Genomic DNA, 27,709 nt, shown 5'->3' with positions numbered 1-27,709 from the left:
AAACTGGTATGGAAAAAGATACCAATTTAACGTTGCCGAGAGACTCTTATGTATTTTGAACTAGACAATAATTGTGCTTGCTTAGAAGTAGTACATGCATATACTGATAGAATCTCTAGCGAACAGATATCTGCAAAGCAACTATTGAAATTTTCCACAACTATGGTTTAACGTACATACTTTTTTAAAACTAATATGACCATAGTACAAACCACCATACTCTGTACATGACAAAATTTCACATTTTTTTCCAATACTGTGCAGCAATTGAAGACGTTCGCATCAAGTTTTTGATTTCAGAGCTTAGCATAATTGACATTCAAACCTGTATTCTTCGTGACAGTCTGTTACTCATCCTCCATGGGAGCGCTCATTATATCATTGATATTGTCATATCTATAAATAAACTGTTTACAAAACTATGAATTGTTCTAAATACTAACGATTTTCTACCCCAGGAATAAATTATATTAGTTTACATCCCAGCTCCTTTGTTCTACCAGGGGTGATCTGAGCCGGATCACCCCTACCAGATCACCCTAGCTTGAGTTTCTTTGTTCTGCATGCTTTCCTTTGTTCTGTAACATTTTGGCGGGAATGTCAAATTTATACTAAAACTTAGAAATATTTATACGGAAAAGACTAACTATCAAAATTTATGTTGAAAAATTCAGTGTCTATGCTGGGAATCTAACTCAAGACCTTTAGCATATAGACACACGAGTCATACCCCTACACCAGCACGACTGGATAAAAATCAATGTTAATTTAACATATTTAAACATTGTGTCCGGGGCTCATAAAGGGTATATACCATATAGTAATATATAAAGTATAAAATAATGATTGTGTGGCGTTCTAAACTAGATTTTATGAAGCGTTAATGGTTTTTTATCTAATCTAACAGCTTGGATGTAAAATAGTTATCCCATTCGGACTTGGTGTGTCAGTGTTAGATCACCCTCTGGCCGCCGGCCATCGGGATGATCTTACACAGACACACCTCGTCCTCTATTACTGAATATGCCAAAGCCTTTCGGAATTGTTTACTCTCAATACTCTTCAACTTCGTACTTTATTTGGCCTTTTAACTTTTTTGATTTGATGGTCACTGATAAGTCTTTTGTTCACGAAACGCGCGCCTGGCGTACAAAATTATAAGCTAGGTACCTTAATTGAGTTTTTATATACGTACTTAAATGACATATAGAATGATGAAAATAAAACGTTACCAAAAGGACAATAAATGTTGTGTTTCCAAATTTCTTTTCAGGATTTTGGGAGCTGCCATTTGATTTTTATGGGGGGGGGGGGGGGGGGGGCTAGGATGAAAAATGTTGTCCTGCATTTTTTTTTTTGTTGTAATCTCTGTCCTGCTTTTTTATTTTTCACTCTATTCGGTCCTGCATTTTTTTTTTTTTTTATCCTGACTTTTTTTTACTCAAAACTCCTGTCCTGCCTATTTTTTTCAAATTTCATCCTAGCCCCCCCCCCCCCCATAAAAATCAAATGGTAGCTCCCTTACCTTCTTTAGGAATGCTCAAACCCCAGAATTTGCCAGGATGCATAACTATCTGAAAGTAGGAGGAGCTATATTACCAAAATAGGAATAAAAGGAAAAGCTAATGCACCTAAACATATATAAACAGTGTTACAGGAAACTGTCATGAGATAGCAACTTACGTTAATTATAGCTTTATGAACATTTGCGCCAAATTCGTACGTTACATTACTCGTGTGTTCTTTTCTGAGGATTAGAATTTCTAGGTTTGTTTTCTTTATTGGCCGAAAAAATTATTATTAATGATCTAATGTTACATGTTATTACAAAAAGAATAATACATGCTAAAATCCGTATCACATGCTGTATCAACCCGAGTAGCCAATATCAGCCAGATATAACACATCCCTCTAAAAGGTATACACAATCATGACAATAGTCTAATAGCAAATTAAATGTTCAAAAATACTCCCGGTGAACAATTATTTACCTCGCCGTAATTGGCTATTGTTCACAATTGTGTTTTGCAATATATACTTACGTAGTCACCTAACGTTCATAATTAAAAAACATGAAGCTAAATATTTATTTATGGATTCTTAACAAATATTTGTGACAACAAAATTCAATAACGTTTTCCATTAAAAGCAATAAGGTGCATCCATGATTTTCTGTTTACGAAAGAAATCAAATAAAGAATTAAATTTTTGGAACTGATTATATTGTACGGTACATTAATTTGATTTTTACGACTGATTATATAGTATGGTACATTTCAAGTTATTATATTTCATGAATTTATATTTCAGAATATAATTCTATTTCCTCCTAATTTTCTAGATTTTTTACGTTATGACTATTTTCCTGAGGCCCATGCAGGTGTCAGTTTCAGTTTTAAGTACTAACATCTAGTAATGGCTTTATGTTGTCATTATTACTTCCTTTCATGATACCAACTAATATATATTGATATAATATTATCATATATATTGTCGGATTGTCTTGTTGTATCAAAACACGCTTTTAAACATAGGTGAATATAATAGATAATATTAATTACAGTTCAATTTTATTTTAAAACACAGTTCAACGTAAATTGCTTGCTGCTTACTCTTAATCCCTATGGCGAGTTTGGTTACTTATTTCCGACAAATTGATTAATGAGTAAAGCCTCCTGCAAATTTCCTTTTTTTTTTCAAATTCAGCCTTTTGTTGTAATCAGAATGTATTGAAATTTTAAGTGGAATACAATGTCATTACAAGATGAAGCTTTCACGAAAGATTTTTTGTAATTACAGTTATTGTTCAATACAAAACCAATACTCTTCACTCATACAAATATCACAGAAGTTTTATTCAACTCATTAAACACCATCATTACTTTGGATGTGGAATTTTCATAAAATTGAAAAATAAAAAATCAGTTGAAATTATGTATCTACCAGTTGGTATAAATGGACGTGTTTATATAATAAAGAATAAAGTTAACTTAATCCGGTTCTGATGATTTTTGACAATCATTCCAAATATAGTAAAATTATTATAGACTAGATATTTTTTTCTTATTTGGCAAAGAGTTCAGTGTGGCACCACCAGCATACTAGAAGAAAACATAACATATTATAGTTTTTTTTTCTTTTATGTTTATGTTACTCTTTCTTATTATTTTAGTGGCTAGTTCTATTGAATCCAAAATTTGACAAATTAGCGCTATAATAATCTTTAAGTGATAAGTACCGCAAATATTTACATTGGAAAGTAATTTGCCTTCGAATTCATTGTGTTGAAATATATATCAAAACATCGGTATTTTGTTAACCTATTTTTAAAAGACCCTCATGTCTGAACGTCTCTTCGATTATAAAAGCAAAATATGTATTCAGAAACAGGGTTGCGGTGTATACTTCAATGAAATAGGAACCCAAAGTAAATTACCAAGCACACATCTAGTAAAGGTCAACATACAGGTTTCTACAATAGAAAGTGGTCAATAAAATAGAAACCCAAAGTAAATTACCAAGCACACATCTAGTAAAGGTCAACATACAGGTTTCTACAATAGAAAGTGGTCAATAAAATAGAAACCCAAAGTAAATTACAAAGCACACCTCTAGTATGGGTCAACATACAGGTTTCTACAATAGAAAGTGGTCAATACAATATGGAAAGCAATTAATCCTCTCAAATTTTAAAAAGTTGTGAATAAATTAAAAAGAAAGTATAAGTAATCTATCTTCATCTCCAAAATCATCAAAATGACAAACAAATAAAAAAGTAAAAAACCAACATATCGATATAGAATAAGACAACCCTGCCAAGGTTCCTGATTCGGTCAGGCACATGAAAATTCGGTAAGGTTAAACCTTTTGTATGATTGTTCTCTGTTGTCTATTCTTGTTGTCATATTTGTTAACTATTTCATATATAGAGTGTGTGCTTTTTCAGAAAATATTCATTCACATACTAAAATAGTTCAAACCCATTTGAGTTGAAGTTTACATGAAGGAGTTGAGGTTACGTTTACATGAAGGAGTTGCAATCTTATACTTATTGAAATATCATTGATATATTCAATTTCTGTAACGAATGTGACGTTTGTACTTACACGAGTAACACGACGAGTGCCACATATGGAGCAGGATCTGTTTACCCTTCCGAAGCACCTGAGATCACCCCCAGTTTTTGGTGGGGTTCGTGTTGCTCAGTCTTTAGTTTTCTATGTTGTGTTTTATATACTGTTGTTTGTCTGTTTGTATTTTTCTTTTTTAGCCAAGGCATTGTCAGTTTATTTTCGACTTATGAGTTTGAATTTCTCTTTGGTATATTAGGCCTCTCTTTTTCATTTATGAGTCTTACGTAGACGAAACGGGCGTATGCGAACAAAATTTATGAGTTTTTATTTCAATTACATAAACTGAAAATTGATAGTACAAGAATATAGTTTTAATCGTGCCAAGACCAAATTATCGTTTATTGGAAAGAGTCATCCCTCTGAGACTACAAATAAACTAAAGGACAGCACCGACTTTGTTATATGAAAATAAACATTACCAATATCAGTATGTAATAAACCTTTATAAGGTTTTTATTTTAATCTGCTTTTCAAATTGATTGATACCAAAAACTAGTGAACACTATTTATTACAATTTAAGACACACAAAACTTCAAGATTAATTGAATATTCAAACCGTAATGTTAAAACAAGAGAACTCATTTCCAGTATTTGCGAACAGAAAAAAAAAAACAGGTAACATGTGGTTTAAGTGTTATATATAATAAGATGCCAGAGCAACCTTTCGACATGGTTTCCTCGTACCCTGCCTAACATCTTGCTGGTCTCCGCAGTTTTCCTCAAATAAAACTACTGCAAAGTAAAAAAACACAGACTTTTTTAGTTATCTTTATAATAAATTGTTTTCTAACAGCCTTTTTTGGACGCCTATTAAAAATTACTGCGATTTGATTCACTACCCTGGCTATTGACATTTCCCAGACAATGGTGGTGGAAAACAATCGTGCGACTCATTTTTATGTTATTTGCAATGCTTTTGAAACAAGCAATTAAACAATTGAATGCCAAAAACATCTAACATCTGTTAGGAAGACTTGATGGCCGTATTTATGTCAAATATAGGTCAACTAAAATTTAACTGATAACCGATTTGGAATTATGATTACTAACTGATAACACAAGTAATTGCCAAATATAAGCTCATACAATATGCACTAAAGCGACATAAATGGAACAATTTCAAAAGCACGTGAAATAGTTGCATAAGAATAATCTTTTAAAAGGTTAAGGTCAGCAACATAAAGAGCACTTATCCAACACTCATATACCTTTTTTTGTCAAAATCTTCTCCGTCTGCAACCTGTTTGTGTTTGAAGTTACTTCCCGACGCACGAAACATCATCAACAAGAACAAGACATTTTGCAACGCAAATCGGCAGTATGACATGATTATCACTTTGCTTTAGCTAGTTGACAACGTCTTGACAAACCTATTTTTGTATGACGTAAGATGAGTGATATCAAGGGAATTATTCTTCATGTAAAATATCGGTTTTAATTTGGCAGTGAAATCACGGTATTTTATTGCAACCAATAAATGATTAGAACATTTACATTAAAGATCGAAGATGAAAGGAAAAAACAAGGTATGTTATTGTTAAACTGGCGAAACAGAATTTTTAATTTTCCTTAAATTTTTATAAGAACTTTAGTAAGTTTTGTTGACTCACAATTAAAACTAAACTGTAAAGATTGCTTTCACATTGTTTCTTCTGATATTATGCATTGCATATATGCAAAGATGTTTGGAGTTCATCTCTCAACCCACTCATATAAAAGAGGAAGATAGGAAGATGTCATTTGCTGCAACAGACAACAGAATAGGTTAAATCAAAGCCATACAGAAGAACATCAATACATGATGATTACAAAAAAATTACATTCTAGTCACGCAACCTGCAAAAGCTTTGTTAGCTACAGAAAATATAGACAGAATGTTTCATTATTTTGTGTTATCAAATAAAATTATTTCATTTGTTATAGAATTTGTTCAGCCGATTTGATATCGAATTCAATCATTTGATAAAGTGTTGCTCTACATGCTTATACGAGAGTACATCAACGTTTGATTCGTATCATTTCCATTACTAGAAGAACTCTTTTATTATACGCCAATTGTTTAATGTCCTTAAAATGAATAATTGGCAAACTGAATCCCTGTTTTCTTGAACAGAAAATGTCACTGTTCCAATCACCAATCTGTATTCCAATGTACACTATTTAAGAAAATGAGAGGCCAAAGATAACAAAGAGACATTCAAACTCATAAGTCGAAAATAAACTGATAAAGCCAAGGCTAAAAAAAAAGACCAACAGACAAACAATAGTACACAAAACACAACATAGAAAACTAAAGACTGAGCAACAAGAACCCCACCAAAAACTGGGGGTGATTTTAGGTGCTCCGGGAGGGCATACTACCAATATTTATAAATAGAAAAAAAGTTACGTTTTGTTTCTTACGTTGATTGAATTTGTAAAGATGTATGCGTAGTTCGATGATCGTCTTGTAATGCTTTCAGATACATTACTGATTTGTAATTTCGAAAGTGGATTTCGAACACTAATGTTAAATGTAATTATTACTAGATGCTAATTGGCAAAAAATTCTATACTATGTTTTAAACTATAAAACTTAAGAGATACATATTAGAACGTGATAAATAATTACTAAAGTACAAATATTTTGATTTAAATTATGCATTATCTTAAATAAGAATATCAAGAGATTTTATAGAAAAAATTTACGAACGATAAAACTACTTAAGCACAGTTTCTTGAAAGCTGTCCAGTTTTTTTATTACATCTAGAAATAATGACTTCTTTGATTTGTGTCTAGACTTGAACATATAAAACTATGCTTAGTTCATTCTTTTATATAAAAATGTCTTCTAACAATTTATGATATAGTGTGAAAATCTGCTATACGTAATTATTTACTTTAGGCATTTGATGAGAAACGAATACAGTCCAAAACTACGCAGTTTACTTTCTGAATTTTAATTTCATTGTTGCTGCTAAACATTATCCAAATTAAGATGTAACACATACTAGTATATGTTAATGACATATAGATAGGTGTTATCATTCAATTTGATGAAATCACTGTATAGATTTTTTTTATTCAAACGTTTGTAACATAACTTTCAAGCAGCACCCTTTTAGTAGTAGATACCTCCCAGTTGATTCAATATCACAGAGCTTGTGTTTTCTATCGTGCATTTTAGGGTATAAGGTTGCTGCTAATGAGAAAGCTACCGTATTGTACCAATGGTTTTAATGTCAAAGCTGAAGTTGTTAGGACGCATTCTTGATTTTAGTGATTGATATGGAAGTACCACAGATGACCAGAAGTTCTATTCGTCCTCTTTACTCGTTTATGACATCCCCGAATGCTACTTATCATAGAATTTTGACTTCCTGTGAGATTAAGGTGCCAGTATTGTCACCTTCAGGAGCACACATCGCCGTTTTTTTCGCGGGGTTCGTTTTGATAAAGATTTTAATTGTTTTGGAACTGTATATTCATCTTTTATCTTTTGACCATTTTAATTTTTGTTCTACTTCGAAAATGGGGTTTGGTTGACTTCTTGGTATATTATCCCATTTTTCTATGAATGCGTCACTCTTTAAGCTGTTCCATATTCAAATCCATTTAAAAGTATCATAAGACATAACACGTCAGAATTGGAAAAAAAAAGATGCACAAAAATGGATATTGTATAAATATATAAATGTGGATTCTACAGCAAAATAAACATTCTCTAGATCTAATATGATCAATTTCGAATTTCTTCACTTGAGGCTAAAACGCTACCGATGCTTTTGCATCAGCTTCTATAAAATCCTAAATTTCGATATAAAGAATGCTGATGATGCCCTTCAATATAATTAAACATTTGGTGGCTATATTAATCGCATCTATTCCATCGAACTTCACCTAAATCGTACCACAGATAAAGTAAGGTCTTGACTTAAATCTAGAAACTGACTTTTTTTCTAAAATAATAAACTTGTTCTTGTAGGATGAAACAAAGAGACACAAAAACGGTCATGCTATTTATGATGATGATTGCAGAACTTGCAAAAACCACTTTGGTTATTTATTCAATATGTTCCCGGTTACAAATACACTCCTTCTTAATAAAGTGCAGAAGCGCAATATACGATATGAGAATAATTTTCAGAAATATGAAGATTCTGTTAGAGAATGTAAAGATTGATTTTCTGTCATAATAATGTCTTTATTTCCTCTAAAGTAACTTTGTTCTATTACTTAACAATACCAAATTCATGCAACATGGCGGAGCTAAATAACACGCCAAGAAGCTTATTGCGAATTTTCTGTGGAATGAAATCAATGTTAGGCATAAAGACGGATGTCCACTTATTAACATCTCGCTGAATCTTTGCAATTATTTTAGGTTAAAAGTCAGTTATTACAAAGCATATAACATTTTCTGTATCTAACACTGTTTGAAAAAAACACCTCATCGGTAGCTTATGATAAAGTGCACTAGATGCGCATTTCGTCTTTATAAAACCCATCAATGGCGTTCGAATAAAATAGTTGAAAGGAAACATTTACTAAGATTTAAAAAAATGAAAGCAAGAATTCAAAAATTTCTGCCAAATCTGGCCCAAGCAATCAAAGCCTGGGGTAGGAAAACCTGCGTGTTTCGATTGATTTCAGCATTTTATGAACAGTCAATTTATAGAAAGTGACAGCATTGGTGATGTCAGCACGGATGGCTGGTTTTTCCCTCATAATCAAAACATCCACCAATACTGAAATCGACCGTGTAACTCTAGCAGGTCATCAAAGATATCACAAGGCTTGTAATTCAGTACCTACAACAACTCATCGGTGTTGATTGATATTGAATCTTTTTTAGAACCATTTCAGTGTCTTTTTGCAGGGGGCATGACGTAATGTAGTCGCTATAGTATTTTAAAAGGACCAAAATTACACCTGTAATTGACTTTTTAATGTTGTTATTAAAGTAAAAATTCATCGAATTTAACATGCTTATAAATTGCAACCGCAAATAAAAATTAAACAAAAGGTGTTGTATGGTATGCGTCGATGAGACTGCAGCTAAACAACAAAATAACCAAAATCCATCTACAGGACAACATACAATATACAGGTTTCTATACCATATTCAATTTGAAAGTTCTAAATAGTCACGAGCCTCAAAAAAGTTTGTAAACTTGGTTTTGTTTATTTTAATACAAAAAAATCTAGTTTGTTCCTTCAAACTTTGTCACAAAGGCATATTAGAATCGTAAAGGTAGGTTTGGAGCGGATATTCCTTGTTAAATGTGCATGTTGTCTTCATTTTTACAAATAAACGATGGATTATGAAGTTGGTAAATGTTGTTGTTAGATTCGATATCTTCTAGAAAACACAGAAGACAAAATATCAAAACCATCTAAGAAAAAAGTTGACATTTGTACTTTATTTCAATTATGTCATATCCTACCAATTGACTTCTTTCATCGTGCATATAAATGATCTTTACAAACAGACCAGGGATTAGCATATAGAAATGTATGACAAAACCAATTGTCTCCCTTAACCGGAAGTAGATATTGCTCAAGACCACTTAATGATTTATGCATTGAAAACGTTAACTCAAGGGAAATATAATAAATACAATGTAACTATTTGCTGTAACTTTGTTATAAAGTGCAATTGAAACAGACAGTTGTTTGTTGAGACTTACACATCCACTGTTATTAAGGTATAATTCATTCATAGTAAAGGTCATCATACAGAAGGCGATAACATAACCTAGAAAAGACAAACAGACTTATTGACTAAAAGTTCGCATATACTTTAATCGTTCTACCTAAATGCTCGTTCATTTTCGCAAATCTATGGTAACAACTACATAATTATGGAGTTGGTATGAAAATGCGTAGGATAGAGAGCAACGAAAATAGACTGTATATCCTTGAACTATGAATCCAAACTTAACTGCTTAACCTTGTCGTTTCTTTGGGAATAAAAATTATTCTTGAAGGGTATCAATTTAGCATTGTAGAAAGGTTTTTAAATAATGTCTTTATCGGTACTAACAATGATGATTTTATTCTTTTAAAATAGTTTAATATATAACTAAACATGTAATATAACAATAAGGAGATTGGTATGAATGCCAATGAGACAACTATCGACCAGTGACCAAAGATCTAGGATAAAAGCAACAATAAGTCACATTCAACAATGAAGAAAACCCATACCGTATAGCATGAATGAAGGCAAACGAATGACAAAACAGTAACCAATTCAAAGGAGAAAACCAAATGCAAGATTTATGCTGCATCAATAATCTAGAAACAAAATATGGCAGACAGCAACAAACGACAATTTCTGATCTACAGGCTCTACACTCAGTTTGTTATGACGTCTTTACACTAAAAACGGTTTGGTTGTACTGATTGACGTGTTAGTTTCGGAGAACATGATTTATTTATTAGTTGATTTTGGGATTGGAACTGGCTAGTACTCTTTGATAGGTACTTCTGTGTCTTTTTGTTTTTGTTTTTGTTTTGTTTTTTGTGGTTAGTGTCGGTCTGGTGAGTCCAGATCTTTTCTTCATGGAAAGGGTGGATTCTGAATTTCTTTATTTTTCTCTATTTGTTAGGCTATTCTTCTCTTTTCTTTTATTTTGACCATTTTTCTCTATCCTTTAATATTTAGCATCTCTATTCTCTATATTGTTTGACCATTTTTTCTATTCTATAAATCATCCAGAGTGTAGTATTATATAAAAATATGGTGAAAAACAATGTAATATATCTTAATTTTATATTTTTAATCTTTTGATAGAGTTATTGAAAATAATATTTCCCTTTTTTTCTGTTGCTAGATGCATTGATATATGTTTTCAATTAACTGGAGCAATATTTTTCCAAAAGTGTGATATTTTGAAAATAGAATCATGGTTTTGTAATTTCCATCCAAAGTGAATTAAATATTTTAGTTAATCGTTTTGCAGATTTTGATTCCAGCATTTATCTTCTATGACATTACGAGACGTTAATTGAAAAAATGCATTTTGTTGTAAATGAAACCATTTAATCCTAATAAAGACCAATGTTTCATTGAATTAAGAGGAAACGATAAACGCTCCGTAAATGCATTTCGAATGGTATTCTAATCAAGGTAAGTAACAGTTACCAGTATAAAATAATTTTCTATCAAAGTTGCTAATGCATGAAACATTTATTCGTTTTGCTATTCTCTAACTCTGATCGTTTCCAACAATGTGTGGTTGGAAGTGATTTTTTTGTAACGGTATCTGAGTAAAACAGGATGAGTGATCATTTTACTTAAGAGTTTAATGCAGAGAATTATTTGATTGTTTCTGCATGCAATGGAAATTTGAATAATGGACAAATTAAATTGAATTACAAGAAATCGTCGGTTTTCTAAATCAAAGAACAAGGGCATTATGAATGAAAAGGAATTGACATTTTAGTTAATTCGTCTTAAAACCTATTGAACATGGGTTTATTTATTTCCAAGGCATGATTTAAAAGGGAACTAAAGTATATTTGGTAACAGTGACGTTATAAGAATTAACTTAGTTGTTTTCTCGAGTTTAAGAAATAATATATCAAGATGATGGTTTTCCTTTGTTTATTTTTTTTATGTCAATTTAGAATAATCTTTAGCGCCGTTTGAGGGAATATCTTTACTACACGAAATTTCATATAAATTTAGCAAATTAAAATGTACTTCTGGCAAATATTATTACTGATCTCTCGGAATTAAGCCTTGATAACCAACCAGACTGATATGAACTAACTGTGCCTCTCTTCTTGAAGATTTGTTCCTTTAGTGTTATGGACACCACGTTATGACAAGCTACATAATAACCCAAGAAAACACCACTTGAAAAAGATATTTCAAACAATTACAAGCAGATATATGATATATTCTCTGTAGATTTTTCTTAATATATAGACAAATGAAATTTATCCACTGATGATGCTGTGTGAAGTCGCGATTTCAATGAACGTAGTATTTTCATTACTATTTTTTTTTACTGCAGATATATAAATATCATAAATAAGTTCAAACTTTCACTGAACTATATCACAAATATTGTGTTTTACTGTGGAAGTACATGTATGTTTCCACGTACAAGAATTAGATAAAGTATCACCAGCCCAGTAGTCAGTACTTCAGTGTTGACATGAATTTTAATTTATATCGGATCATAATGATTAACTAACTGTTGACAAAACTTTAAATTTTTCAAAATACTAAGAATTTTCTATCCCAGGAATAGATTACCTTTTCAGTGTTAAGGACATTTCCTTGATTTTTTTGCTGTTAGATTTATACACAACCATTAGACTAGGAACCATTTAGGGCTTGGCATATTGTATAGACACCTTTCCTTTGTTGAAGACTGCATGATGCATGTCTTTTTGTCGTTGGGTTGCTGGACCTCACTTCTCCCTAGACATTAATTTAAAGAAGAAGAACACACATGATAATATTAGAAGCTTTCATGTCGGATTGACACACGTCATTTCTAAAATTGTTTCTTTTTACTTGATTATAAACATTAACAATGTTGGTGGTGAGACTATATGTGATAACGAAGTTGAAATCTACCGGAGAAATTGCAATGTGATTTATTTGAACAAGTATAAGAAATTGCTTGGCAAAATCAACAAAGATGATTGATTGATTGATTTTTGGTGTTTTAACGCCACTTTTAAGCTCCGCTTTTGGGCTATTTCGTGGCGGCCAGTTTTTATTGGTGGAGGAAGCCGGAGTGCCCGGAGAAAACCACCGACCTTCGATAGGAAAACTGACAATCCTAGTCAATTAAGATTGGAGTCGAGTGCACCCGCACGAGCGGGGTTCGAACTCACAACCTCAGTGTTGACTGGCTAGTGATTACAGTAGTAACTACTTAGACCACTCGGCCACCGAGGCCCCTCAACAAAGATGATAAAGTATACATCCATGTTAACAATTGACAAGAAATTTAGTCAAAGCTTGGTACATGTAATCAATTTGACTAAACTTAAAGTCATTAGAATAGAGATAGAAAGTCGATATATATCTAAACATAGTAAGGAGTTATAAGAATGTCAATCAAAAACCCTAAATCCAATAAAAACATACAACACTTAGGCCAAAAGAAAAGGGACGAAAAAACAAACAAGTTCACAAAACGCTACACAGAAAAATACCTAAAGATTGAACAGCACAAACCTTGCCAAAACAAGTATTTAATGATGTTGCGGATTAGCATCAGAAATATATCAATGTATCATGCATTGATATTTAGAACAGTGGGTATGCAATCTACCATTTTTCTTAGGAATAATAACTTTCTCGCCTTTTATGTTATCGAATAATTTCTAACTTGCCTGTCATTCATAAAATGACTACCGTATTTGGTGATAATTGACCAAGTTTTCCCAAATCTCTACGGACTTAAGATAGCTATATTCTAACAAACTTTTTCTGTTATGATTAGTCATCAAGAAATTCTTTAGGGGATATGTCGTGGCGTGGTAATTGAACTATTGTGTCATTTGACTGACGGATTTGTTAGAAATTATTCTTTTATTTAAATTGAAATGAATGTCATTAATATGGTGTAAAATAAGTTGTCTGTATGTTTAGTTTCAAGAAATGAAGGATTTTTTTTAATTTCAAATGAGCAATATTTACCTGAAGATAAAGCATAAATAAAAAATCATTCCTACATATTCATATATATTATTTTATCAATTAACGATATTTTTTTAATAATTTTCTCACAATCTTTGTGTAAATTGGGAGCACCATTTGAATTAAATAAAATCACACATTTAAAAAAAAATGAACATTAATATTTCATATCGTAATTGAAAATGCCGTACAAGTACTGCACAACTGGTAAAAAAATGAAAGAACAATGTTGTTTTTTTCTCAAATAACAAACGTGTTTATTTGACTTTTAAACTCTTAATGCTTACTTTTCAGTTAGGGAGCTTCATTGTCAAAACGTAATGAGTTACAACAAGAACAGCCAAATTCTCTGAATAAAGTTTTCCTCAAGAGAATTTAAACCTAAGAAGTGATTCAAATCAAGATCATGCCGAAGCACTTAAGAATGTGTGTTACCTCCTCCGAAGAAGAAAATGTTATCTAATTGAAAGTGATATACATCTACAGCACTATTGCTTTTGGGAAAAATAAAAATATAGAAGAACAAATAATACCTTCTTCTCCAATGCTATTAATTTTAAAAATGATAAAAAGGACGGTCGACAGTTTTGTAGACGCCAATGATTCAGCAACCTAACGACACAAAACTCAACAGACATAAATATCTTATTATTTTGAATTTTAAAATCTTAATCCCTTTATTTATAATTTCACACTCTGATAAAAACAAATCAGTTATCTTTTTACACTGTAAGAACAACAAATTGGACGTCATACAATTTTCTCCCTCCAGTTACAACAGCTGCAAATAGATACTGTTGTCGTCAAGACCACATAACCTATGCACAAAAGTGTATTTTTTTCTATAATTTACTTCAGTAATTGCATCCGGGAATAGAAACAAAATTTCTTCAACATCAAGAGAAATAGATCTATACCCCCAAAAACATTTTTTGTCACATCACCACTATATTTTCATACATGCCTCGAGCACAAACAAGTCTAACTAATCATTACTTCATACGTGTTATGAATAATTAAAAAAATAATATCAATATCAATATATTATATCATAAATCAATTTAAGGAAATATTTCTTCTGTAATCAAAGGTTCTTGCAATTTTAAGTTTCCTTAACTAACGCGTCTTATATCCCGCCTTATAACCTGTTGCGTGTATTTTCAGGGCTCTAACTCTTACACCACATATACGAAACACATGAATTAAAGGAGTTGTGGGGATATACTTCAATGAGACAGCAACCCAACGTCAAAAATAAAACAAAATACACATTGAGCATCAGTAAAAGACATGTGTCCACACAATATGTCAAGCTCTGGTTAATCTCTAGTCTATAAAATTGTTAATACTGAGATAGAGAAAATTTCCACAGATTTCATTTCACAGATGGGTAAAATGGCCAAAATTTGAATTTACATTTGAAGTGCGTGGTGGGTGTTGCAAACATAGCGGGAGATCCTAACCCTGTTGAAACACCATGGATTTCAAGTGTTTCCGTGAGGCCTCTCCGATGATTGTTTGTGTATCATTGGTCATATAGGTATACATACAGCATCATGATTATTGTTTACGTCAAAGTAGTAAACGGGCGCATATTATTGAATCTCTTTCAGGTATGTTTCATGAAATGCTGAACAAATGCTATGAAAAGTAATTTCTAGTGAACATAATTCGAAATTTCTTAGTTGTAGCTTGGCAAAACCGTTTCGTATTTGTTTCTCTTCAACTTCGTATTTTTCCTTATAACTTTTATAACTCACTGATGAGTCTTTTGTAGATGAAAAGCGCGTCTGGCGTACAAACTTATAAGCCTGGTATCTTTGCTGAGGTTTTTTTTCAGAAAAAAAAATGCGGATGGAGTCTGCTATCATAGGCTACTGCAGTTAAATATTGAAAATATGTTTGTTTTAATCTTATAATGTTCAAATGTTCTTGTCGCTGTGAATTCGTGTATGTTTGTAGTTTAAAAATTGGTCAGTATAATAATTATTTAGCCTCGCCCAGTTTGGATTTAATCACAATTTCTGAGAATCATGAGAGATAACACTTGATACAAATGGACGACTAACCTTAACATGCCTAAGCATTTTCATATAGTAGAAGGCATCTGTTGTACAGTTTTTGTGGGTTTGGAGGGGATTCCTACGGATGACAGGACAACCATAATTAGTCATTTAGCATAACAAGCTATTATTTTGTTTATTTCTGACGATGACACAAAATACATTATTAGGTAATTACCCTGACTGTGATCATAAACAAACAACCAGCCATTATGTTGCAGCCTTAATTGATCAATCTTTTCGTGTTATATTTCTATAGTCAAACTTTTTTATTGTGTTCCCCATTATGTACTATGGTTGTATATCAATACTTATTTGAGTTAAGAGTACTCTGACTGGCACCGATGATCCTCCAATTGTCTATTCTGTACACAAGTTTCCATGTATTATCTGGAAGGTCATCCTTTCATTATCATTCTCGTCTTTTATTTTCAGAAACATATCATAAATTATTAATTCCGAATGTCTATTTAGGATAACTATTGAACATACAATTGTCTGTATAAGGTGCCATAATGACGCCATAACTATGTTCTGCATAAATTATTCAACAAAATAATAGCCTCGACTGTTTTGATAAGAAAAGTTACTGATTGTGAAAGGTTTTTCTTATCGGCATTACAAATGGATGTGAAATTGACCTAAATCCAAACTATTGCGGGTTTCTTCATTGTTCTTCCTTCAAACATATTTTCTAATGGCAGTACCAAACTAACCTCAGAGATACCAATATAAGTTATTTAATCTGCACTTTTAAAGTACATCTATATACACATATATATATGCAATGAAACGCTACATTTAGTTTACTTTTCATTTTGGTTTGCTGGTGATACAGCAACCTAACATACAAGTAACCATGACGCTCATCTTAAACGCATAATACGTCCAATATCGATAGACAAGTGTGCTTAATATACCAGCTTTGATAAGTGTTTGGTATTCCGATAAATTTTCACTTCTTTGTACTATGAACATCAAAAAATTATTTATTTTGTAATAATATTTCCTTTCTCCATTTGAACTGTACACGTATACCAAACAACAAAATAATTTTCATTTACCTGTGTTTAAAGTAATTGCAAATGGCGGATATTTTTGTTCAAGCATATTGTTTTTCTTATATTGTTTAAAATTTCACAGCGGTATAACATGTTACTTTAATTATTCTTCTCTTAGTTTATTTATTTTGTATTTACATTGTATCATAGATCAAATTTATTTGTTCAGTGTATGTTCACTAGTGTTAATATGTCTTTTGATTGAGTTAAGCCATTTCAATTGATATTTTATAGTGTGTCTTTCTATGTTGTGATGCTACACTATTTTTTTCAGATAAGGGTGAAGGTTTGGTACCAGTATAACGTTTACACCCGCTGTAATTGTTTGCACCTGTCCTAAGTCAGGAATCTGATGTTCAGTAGTTGTCGTTTTTGATGTGGTTCATAAGTGTTTCTCGTTTCTCGTTTTTTATATAGATTAGACCGTTGGTTTTCCCGTTTGAATGATTTTGAATTTTGGGGGCCCTTTATAGCTTGCTGTTCGGTGTGAGCCAAGGCTCCGTGTTGAAGACCGTACTTTGACCTATTATGGTTTACTTTTATAAATTTTGACTTGGATGGAGAGTTGTCTCATTGGCACTCATACCACATCTTCTTATATCTATTAATGTATGGAAAGTTCTCATTCGTAAAATGACAAGAAATTTTGAAAATGAATTCAAGAGCTCGCAAATGCATGTCTAACACCAACAAAAAATTCTTACTTGACAATCAAATGAGGAAATAATACCAATACATATAGCTAATTTGGGGTGTGCACACAAAACCTGAGTACTACTGTAACAAATCATTTGAAATATCCAATGTTGTTCGGGCCTCTTCACAAATCTTGTTCAAATTTGATCGATTTCATTTTTGTCATCCGAGGTTGATGTCCCTTTATAAATAAAGCATAGCATAGGCATATTTTTTTTTATTTCCTAAGGTCAACTTCAGTAAGCATCGGCCAACTTATTTACAGTCTGGAAATATTATTAGGGCTCTTTTAACACAGATCCAGTTTAAAATTTGACGGATTTCACTCTTTCGATGAATAGGCATGCCCTTTGTGAAGCACAGAAATAGCCACCAAATTATTTGATTGTGGACAATAACTTGAGCAAACCTCCATCAATTGATTAGAAATATAGTTAGGGACCATGAAGTACAGAACCAGTATAAATTCGACTGATTTAAATCGAAATTAAAATCGAAAAAGACCTTAAAGATGCCTCCACCAAACCATTTGAAATTTTGAAATGTTGTTAGGAACTAATAAACATCGGTTTATATTGAGTTTCAAAGAATTGTGACCCTTGATAAATGGGAAAATCCCAAAATGTGTTTTTTTTCTTTCCAACTTGCGTATGCACGAGCCACATTGTTCTAAATTAAATGTAACTATAACCTAAAGCTTAAGCAATGAGTGTATTCAGGTAAAGTAACTACCATTTCACTGGACAAGTACAGGCTAGTACTTTTATGAGATTCTTAATATTGTAGATAATGCCATCACGCTCACTTTCTACTGTGTAGTTCAAATTTACAAACTTCAAATTATTGATTCTAAAATCATACATGCATGTACAATGTGTCAACCCATATTGGATGAAAACTATGAAAAACTTGAGATAGAAAATAAAATCATAATTCACAGGTTAATCACAGGCCCATGGCATTGTTATAATTCTCATTTTTATATATATTGGATCTCTTTAAAAAAAAATACGCTTAAGGTGAAAGCAAAAGTATAGGTTTTAATTACTCTTAGAGAGAGAATGCCAAACCAAACTATAAACGTTTCTAATGAGCGATATTTGATAAATGACATATCATGCTTATCATGGACAGTTTGTGCTTGATAAGTTCATATTAGTGAGGAAATGTCAGAAATTATGCAATTGGTTGTAATATATGTCAATGAAAATGCACTTATCTATGCTATTGATTTATAAAGTTGCAATTTGCTATCAAATGTCAATTTACAATATGAAGAAACAGTCAGATATATGGATCCACGACTATTGTTGCTGTTTTTTATGCATGGCTTTTTCCTTTAGAGGTATTATATGAAAATAAGGAGATGATTGCCAATGAGACAACTATCCACCAAAGTTCAAATAAAGTGGACGTAAGCAATTATAGGCAACCGTACGGCCTTCAAAAACGAGAAAAACCCATACCGTATAGTCGGCTATAAAAGGCCACGACATGAAAAATATGAAACAATTCAATTGATAAAACCAACGGCCTAATTTATAACAAAACAATCAACGAAAAACAAATATGACAGACATGAACCAACGACAACCACTGAACTACAGGCTCCTGACTTGGGACAGGCACAGACAGAATGTGGCGGGGTTAAACATGTTTGTGATCGCTCAACCCTCCCCCTAACCTGGGACAGTGGTGTAACAGTACAACATAAGAACAAACTATATAAAAATCAGTTGAAAAAGGCTTAACTCATCAGATAGATACAAATAGAAATACTACTAACAAAATACAGAGTAGACGTGGACGGTTACTTATACATCCCACAACAAAAAGAGACTTAGTACAGATCTGAGAGTAACACATAACACATAACACATAACACTGGTTATGATAACAATTTCATAACTTTTTCAGACTATTCTGAACGTGTTTAAGTATGCAATTCATGGAACTACAACTAGTTTCATTGCATCTGTTTTGCAATTTAATCAACTTATATCATGTGTAGCTGTCAAAATTCGTACAAAAAAAATAATGTATGTATATATGCAATGCAGTCCACAAGAAGCTCAATAATAGTACATTTGCTTTTTGCTTACTTATCAGCAGTCACCAAGAAGCTCATTAATAGTACTTTTAACCTTCGTGTACTGTAATGCAACCAACAACAAGTTTATTAATTGTACTTTTGCCTTTCGCGTACTTTTTAAAAAAAAAATATTCATCAATTTAATCTCTATACGTGAAAATGCATATAAATGGTAATTTTTGTGAAAATTTCCTCGAAATTCAACAATAATAAATTGTGTTTGTCCAATGAACCTATTTACGTTTCTTGGTTTTAATCATCACATGGCCAATATGGTACAAACATTATATTCAAATTCGCAAAAATTATTTATTTATTAATCATAAATGAAAAGTTTTGTTGGATTGGATTAAAAAAGGTCTAGAAATGAAAGTAAAGAACAGTCATTCATATATACCCCCCCTCCCCCCCCCCCCCCAAAAAAAAATAATCAACCCGCAACTTGCAATAATTTATTTCAAAACGTATAACAACGAAATAAGAGCATGATCATTGTATAATTCAAATGTCCAATAAAGGAATTTAAATGGAGATAACTGTAACATATTTATATCAAAGTGACCTTTCCGAGTCAACATTTTTAACGCTGTACGAAGAAGGCCTAAGGGACAATCGAGAACAGGTGCTTGGGGTAATCGTGGCTTTTTTGTAAATGCGTATAACGGGTTTAAAAGAAAGCTGATTGTTCTATGAAATGCAGTCGCTAAATTGGTTACACGTACCAACCAATTCAGTTGCTAGAGATTGTAGAGTTCACCATAGCAAAATTTGTCGACTCGACGCTGGTAACGATGCCAACAGTCCGGGTCAACAGCTGCCCGTCAACGTCCTTGTCTCCCTACATGAGAACCGGACTGTGCAGCCACAAAAACAGCCTTGAATATTCTCCGTTTTTTGAAGAATGTCGGCCCAAACTGTCTGGAACCGCTTACTAGAAAATGGCTTACGCGCAACATGACCATGCTTTAGTTCTGTTCTGAGACGCAATCACCTTCTAGCAAGTGTCCGATGATTCAATACAGTACGGGTATGGAACTGGAGACGCGTCTGGTTCAGCGATTAATTGAAATTCGTGTTGCATAATGGGATAGCCACATCCATAGCACAGACGCCAAAACAAACGTTTTGCAAGGAATTGGGTCGTCGAGGTGGCAAATTTCGGCAGAGTAAGTGTGATGGTGTGGGGAGCCATATCCTGCACCCAAAAATAAACTAGGTAGTGCATATTACTGGCCTCCTAAGCACGTCAACGCTCGATTGCACACTGCCGGTCTTTCTGTGGACCTTATGGTGAAAAAGAATGTAACAGTCCTTCCTTGGCCGTCAAAATCACTAGATTTGAACCCAATACAGCATGTATGTGTGCGCAGTCGACAACCGACGCCGCAATAAGGGCCGAATTCGACGCCTTTTTCAGTCTATGTCTAGTTGTGTTACAGGCTAATTATGGGCATAACAGATATTCACATAAGTTTGATGCTATATGCATGATTCAGACCGTTTATTTCTATATTTAAATCTATGTTGTATGTTTGAAGTAAATTCTATTTTTATCAAATATTGCGTTTCTTTCTTGGGAGTGTATATCTTACTAACAGGACAAATATCATATTCATGCTTAGATTGTGTTCTTGAATTCAAATATATTAATAAAATTGAGAATGGAAATGGGGAATGTGTCAAAGAGACAACAACCCGACCATAGAACAGACAACAGCAGAAGGTCACCAACAGGTCTTCAATGCAGCGAGAAATTCCCGCACCCGGAGGCGTCCTTCAGCTGGCCCCTAAACAAATATATATACTAGTTCAGTGATAATGAACGCCATACTAAACTCCAAATTGTACACAAGAAACTAAAATTAAAAATAATACAAGACTAACAAAGGCTAGAGGCTCCTAACTTGGGACAGGCGCAAAAATGCGGCGGGGTTAAACATGTTTATGAGATCTCAACCCTCCCCCTATACCTCTAGCCAATGTAGAAAAGTAAACGCATAACAATACGCACATTAAAATTCAGTTCAAGAGAAGTCCGAGTCTGATGTCAGAAGATGTAACAAAAGAAAATAAACAAAATGACAATAATACATAAATAACAACAGACTACTAGCAGTTAACTGACATGCCAGCTCCAGACTTCAATTAAACTGATTGAAAGATTATGTCTTCATCATATGAATATCAGGCACAATCCTTCCCGTTAGGGGTTTAGTATCATACCATCATAACATATATGAGAAGAACATAACCCGTGTCATGCCAACAACTGGTTTTTAAATAAATGTGTTTAGTGCCGATGCAAAGACCCTATAAGTGAATCAATATTAACGCCAAAATATGCAATCTTTAATGACCTGACAACAGTATCGTAACTATATCCCTTCTTAATAAGTATATTTAAAGGTTTTGTTAGCTTCAGAGGTGAATACTGACATTTTTGTGCTTTATAAAGAATATTTCCATAAAAAATTGGATGTGAAATACCTGAACGTATAAGAAGTCTGCATGTTGAGCTATATTTACGAATGATGTCCTTATACCGATGATAAAATTTAGTAAATGTTTTGACTAGTTTGTGATATCGAAAACCCTGGTGTAATAATTTTTCAGTAATACGTAAATTTCTCTCGTTAAAATCTAAAACATTGTTACATACACGAGCGAATCGTACAAGTTGAGATATATAAACACCGTAAGATGGTGACAAGGGAACGTCACCATCTAAAAATGGATAATTAACGATAGGAAATGAAAAATCATCTCTTTTATCATATATTTTAGTATTAAGCTTTCCGTTAATGATATAGATATCAAGATCGAGGAAAGGGCAGTGGTCAATGTTAGTATAAGCTTTATTTAAAGTAAGTTCAACAGGATAAATTTCTTTAGTATACATACTGAAGTCGTCATTATTGAGAGCCAAAATATCATCCAAATATCTAAAAGTATTATTAAATTTGTGTATCAGATGTTGCTTCGATGGGTCTTTGTTGATTTTTGTCATAAATTGTAACTCATAGCAATACAAAAAAAGGTCCGCAATAAGTGGTGCACAGTTAGTTCCCATTGGAATTCCGATAACCTGACGATATACGGAATCTCCAAAGCGAACAAAAATGTTATCTAGTAAAAATTCAAGGGCATATATAGTATCAAAGCATGTCCAATAAACCTATTGAAAATTATATATACAATATATGTACATTGTCGAAAAATATAAAACTTTTTTGTGCAAGTTTTTGAAACCCCTGTTTCGAAGCGAGTACACATAAATTTTATATTTCCGACAATGTACATATATTGTTTTTATCCTGCAATTTCCACCGGCACTTAAATACCTAGCTGTTTAAATTAAAGTAATTGTCTCTGATTTTTCCAAAAAAAATCGACTTAGTTTAAACGCGGATCGCGAGGAGGATTCCAAAATGAATTGTTACGTAAAAAGAAATATTCACATTACCGCTTGTTCAACATGGAAGCGGGGTAACAGGATACTTTATTGTGTACCTGTTATTTGTACAATAGTTGGCCGATTGCAGGATAACAATTATTGCTTACCATGCATTCTTTGATTTAAAATTGTGTAAGTTTTTTCTCGGGTGTTCCTAAATTTGATCAGTTTATGTCTTGGATATGGAATAAACCGAAAGGTATTCAGGAAATTCACACAAAAAAACGGTTAGAGAATGAAAGATATTTTCTGATATGATCAATTCAAGCATCGTTTTGAAATTACACAACCGGAGAACATTGTACTTGTATACAACATGATATATGGTAAAAGCACATGCTCCCAGTCAGTCTGTAATTCATCATTCTCCTACACAAAATTTAATAATTGAATTTTAGATAAATGAGGTTGTTTTACCTAGAAGATAGTTTGCTAATTGTCTTGATTATCAGTCTGTAAATATAACAATCGTTATGACTATGCAAGAACAATCATTTGCGTACTTCAATCTAACTTTAAGTGAATTAAACATCTGTTGTGTTGTCTCCATTATCCATTGTCAACATACGGTCTCCATAACAGTTTGGTTATTAGTTGTGACTATTATTTTGTAAGAATATATCTTTCTACATAAAATGAAACACTGTGTATGTATGAATTTCTAGAGCTTTTCAATGTCTCATCATCTTACAGGTACTGTGGGTTTTTTTCTTTGTTTCAGAGGGATGAAATTATACACTGAAAACTAGAAAGATTCAGTTTCAATGAAAACTAATTACCTATGTACCTGTGTCCTTACCACCAAATAAACACATGAAGAACGTGCTCTGGTTTTTCTTTTTTCGCTTTAATGATGGCAACTTCACTGTTTCTGCTGTTTTAAAAACTAAGCATCCCTTTTTGTCAATTCTTTAACTGATTCTTGGACAAACCAGTATTGTTCTTGAAATTCATAATTGAACGATCAAATTTTTTTTTTTAAATGTAATTTTTAAACAATTGCTATAAGTAAGTAAAGTTTTTATTTAGTTTGATAATTTTCTAGTTGTTTACATTTATCGTAAATGACTTGCGCAGTTTTTCATTTATATTTCCTCAATGAAAAGAAAACTTGAAAATACCTTTTTTTCAGACAAAAATTATAAAAATGTTCGATAACCACCACAGTCTAGGACTATAAATTGTCCTATATACTATAGTGACCTGAAATTCTTGGGAACTAAGACCAATGCTATCATTTTTTTTCCATCCACTTAATGATGAAACATGGTTAAATTGAAAATAAAATCACACGAAAACGAAATTTATAAATACATTTCATCAAAGAATTATAAAGGAAAGCATTTGCATCAAAACACTATTAAACTCTTTAGTGTTATTTCCTATATAGCATGCACTATTTTTCCTCTTACGAAGAATCGATGGACGTCTGCAGTTTTGAAATCTCTAAAGGGAGGTATCAGTTTGTGTTGCAAACAATAACTTCGATTTATACAATATAATTTTTGCTTCATACAGAGTGGGTGTACGAAAAAAATATAACTTTATTAAAATAGTTTTCCAGAGTTTGCGTTTTCTATCAAGTTCAAAATTTTTGTTGATTACAGTGAAGCTGCTGTAACCATTGATTTTTAATATAAGGAACTTAAAGAATATGGAAGCAATCATGAATTGTTTGACCGTAACGGAATACTAGTATCTGTTCAACAAATGACCAAGGATATGTTCCAGTCGTAGTATATACAATTTTATTCTCTGCGATTATGACCTTGACCTACTTTTTACTCGTTATTAGCAATTATTATATCAGTGGAACTAGAACTGCTTATCCTTCCATAACACCTGAGTTAAATAGGTTACGTCATTTGACCTTGCAGACTTAAAACTTTACTCAGTAGTCGGCGTAAAAAATTTGTGCTCGAAACAGAAAATCCAGTATTTTGATTGGTTGATTTCTGAGTCTGAGTACGAAAATCATACTCGAAAGACGTAAGACTGTAAGCCCTAGTCTCGTGGAAAGCTGTCATACCACATCTCCTTTATTTATTTCCGTGATATTTGTATTGTTTAGTCTTAATTACTCTATGAACGGTTTTGTTGACTGTTGTTTGTCTTTTCGCCTTTCTTTCATGTTTGTCATGGTGTAATCTGTTCTTTGTTGGTGTTAAAAGTCCTTGGTATATATGTACTTCTTTAAGTTGAAGCCATCATTGATGACTTGATTTGTAACAAGCTGATGGTTTAAGTGGTTTCTCGTTCAGTTTTAATAATTTTTCATTTCAACTTTGTTTGCATATTTCTTTTAAAATGAATTCTTTATTATAATGGAAACAAATAACTACCATGACACCCTATTTATTGTGAATAAGTAAAGCACCCATTGATTAAGTTACACGGTACAAAAATGGGTTGGTTAGTTTTGTTATTTTTATCGACTCAAACGCCCCAGTTATTGATGTTTCATGACATTATTATTTTACATCTGAATGTAAGAAAACACTCTACCTATAACGGTTTAAAATTATAACAACCAATACCACAAGCATATGGTGTAATAAAAACACCCAACCTTCTAAAGAAACAAATACGAGTGCTTTGAAAGTACGAACAAAAGTGCGATTGTAACAAGATAAGCTTATTTAATCCGTCCTATCATTACTGCATATGAATACAAACATGTTTCCTGGTAGGAGGTTGAAAAGAAAATATGCATTATAGATTTGTCTAACACAAACATAATTACACAAATAGTAAGACGATTATGAGATAAAAGTTTTAATGAGATGACATAGATATGATGTGTAATATTTTTTTGTTATATCAACAGATGATAAATTTCAGGGAAACGTACAGAAAATTATAGATTTGATTTTACTTGAATCACGATCATCAAACAGTAAAAATCAAATGAGAGAGACCGAGAACGTTTGAATTTAATTAGTAGTTTTACCATAACAACGTTACTAGACAATATTTTATTGATTTTTCTTCTTTTTTTTTTGTATAAAAATATTAATTTCTGAATTTTTGGAAAAGTCAAGACCTTTGCTAGTATTAAAAATCTGTGTTCCATTATAAATGTGTTAGGTTGTCACAAGCTTTTCAGAATCGTCTCTTTCACATTTTCTTTCAATAAATTCTTTCAAAAACCTTGATTAGAAAATTGATAAGATAATCAAACGCACGATAGCATTCATATATTTTTTCAGTTTACATAACATGTTATATTTTAATTAATGGAGTATCCAAAAGAAGACGATCTCGGTTTATGTCAATATAGATGAAAACAGTCCATATATCAATAATTTTCTTTTTAAAATCATTTATTTACATGTATCTTACAGATCTTCAACTAAAAAAAATGTCAATATTTCAATTCAAAATTAATTGTATAGGGTTGCTCAAATCACTTGCGATACATTGGTTTGTGACCTTTTGCATGCATTGAAGGTATGATCATTGATGACAAAAACAAAACCAACGTTCATCATGTCTATTTTACAGGCGTTATGTGGGTATCTTTTGATCACCCAATTTAATAAATCATACTGTTGCTAAAGAACCGCTTGCGAAAAGAACATTTGCGTCTGTGGGGATGGAATTTCTGCGTTTGTGGCAACACGTTTGAAGAAGAATTATAAATACAAATGAAAATAAGAAAAAGTACTCACCAACTTTGTAAATATCTTTTCCGCAGGTTACATGAACAATAAGAAATGCTGTAATATAAGTAATGAACCACATAACGTTTACTGTTTTAAATTGTGTATGGGCTGAAGATAATTCCCCAGCAGTATCAGCCTGGTGTTATCACTATACTCAGCTTCATAACTCCATATATTAAACAATAACCCTCTAACTAACCCATCATATACTATTAATCGTCAGTTAAATAAATGTCAATATTTTTCTTAATTGTTTATTATTCAGTAACATCCGCCGAATTCGATATTGTAATACTCCAAAATCGAAAAAACCTGTTCACTTTGAGCATTTGTACAAAAAGCAAACAATATTTCAACAACTTGTAACACACTATCCCATGTTTAGTTTTTAGATTAATTACATCTCCATTTAATCGTTATTAAGAGTTATCAATTAATCACGGTGTAGGAATATTATTAAGATGATAATAATATAGAAATGTATTTTGTTGTGATCCGATAGACCTCCGTAACAGTGAATGAGGATAAGGGATCGATATAAAGCGATCAATATACTCTCTTTCTCTGCTTATCTTCTAAAACTTTTATACTGTTATGTCAACAGTTAAAATGTCTGTTAGTCAAATTTACAGAATTTATCTGACTTTTTTTCTGTGCATTTTTATCGTAAAAATCAACATCCGCAATGTTACTAAGAACTAGACCGGAAAATTTAATTATTTTAATATTGCAAGTTATAGATAAGATATGAAATAAAGAAAATTGAGAACAAATTTTGATACATTTCTTTTTTTTTTTAAGGATTTCAAAGACATTGCACGTGGACATTGTTCGTTAAATAAACGGAATACCCATATGATGCCATTATTGAAGAACTACATGCCACATGGA

General features: G+C 32.1%; 1 protein-coding gene across 2 annotated transcripts in view; it reads right to left on the bottom strand.

Moving 5' to 3' along the window:
• Window positions 1-27,297, bottom strand: part of LOC127715270 (probable glutamate receptor) — an 81,358-nt gene extending 54,061 nt beyond the window's left edge. For both annotated transcript variants that reach the window (XM_052221307.1, XM_052221308.1), the window contains exon 1: window positions 26,825-27,297. In XM_052221307.1, the coding sequence (XP_052077267.1) occupies window positions 26,825-26,897 (73 nt within the window). In that variant the 5' untranslated portion in view covers window positions 26,898-27,297. The remainder of the gene's footprint in view (window positions 1-26,824) is intronic.
• Window positions 27,298-27,709: the final 412 nt, after the last annotated feature.

The sequence above is a fragment of the Mytilus californianus genome, unplaced genomic scaffold, assembly GCF_021869535.1.
Source record: "Mytilus californianus isolate M0D057914Y unplaced genomic scaffold, xbMytCali1.0.p SCAF_9, whole genome shotgun sequence".
Taxonomy (NCBI): domain Eukaryota; kingdom Metazoa; phylum Mollusca; class Bivalvia; order Mytilida; family Mytilidae; genus Mytilus; species Mytilus californianus.
This window is presented reverse-complemented; position numbering and strand designations above follow the sequence as displayed.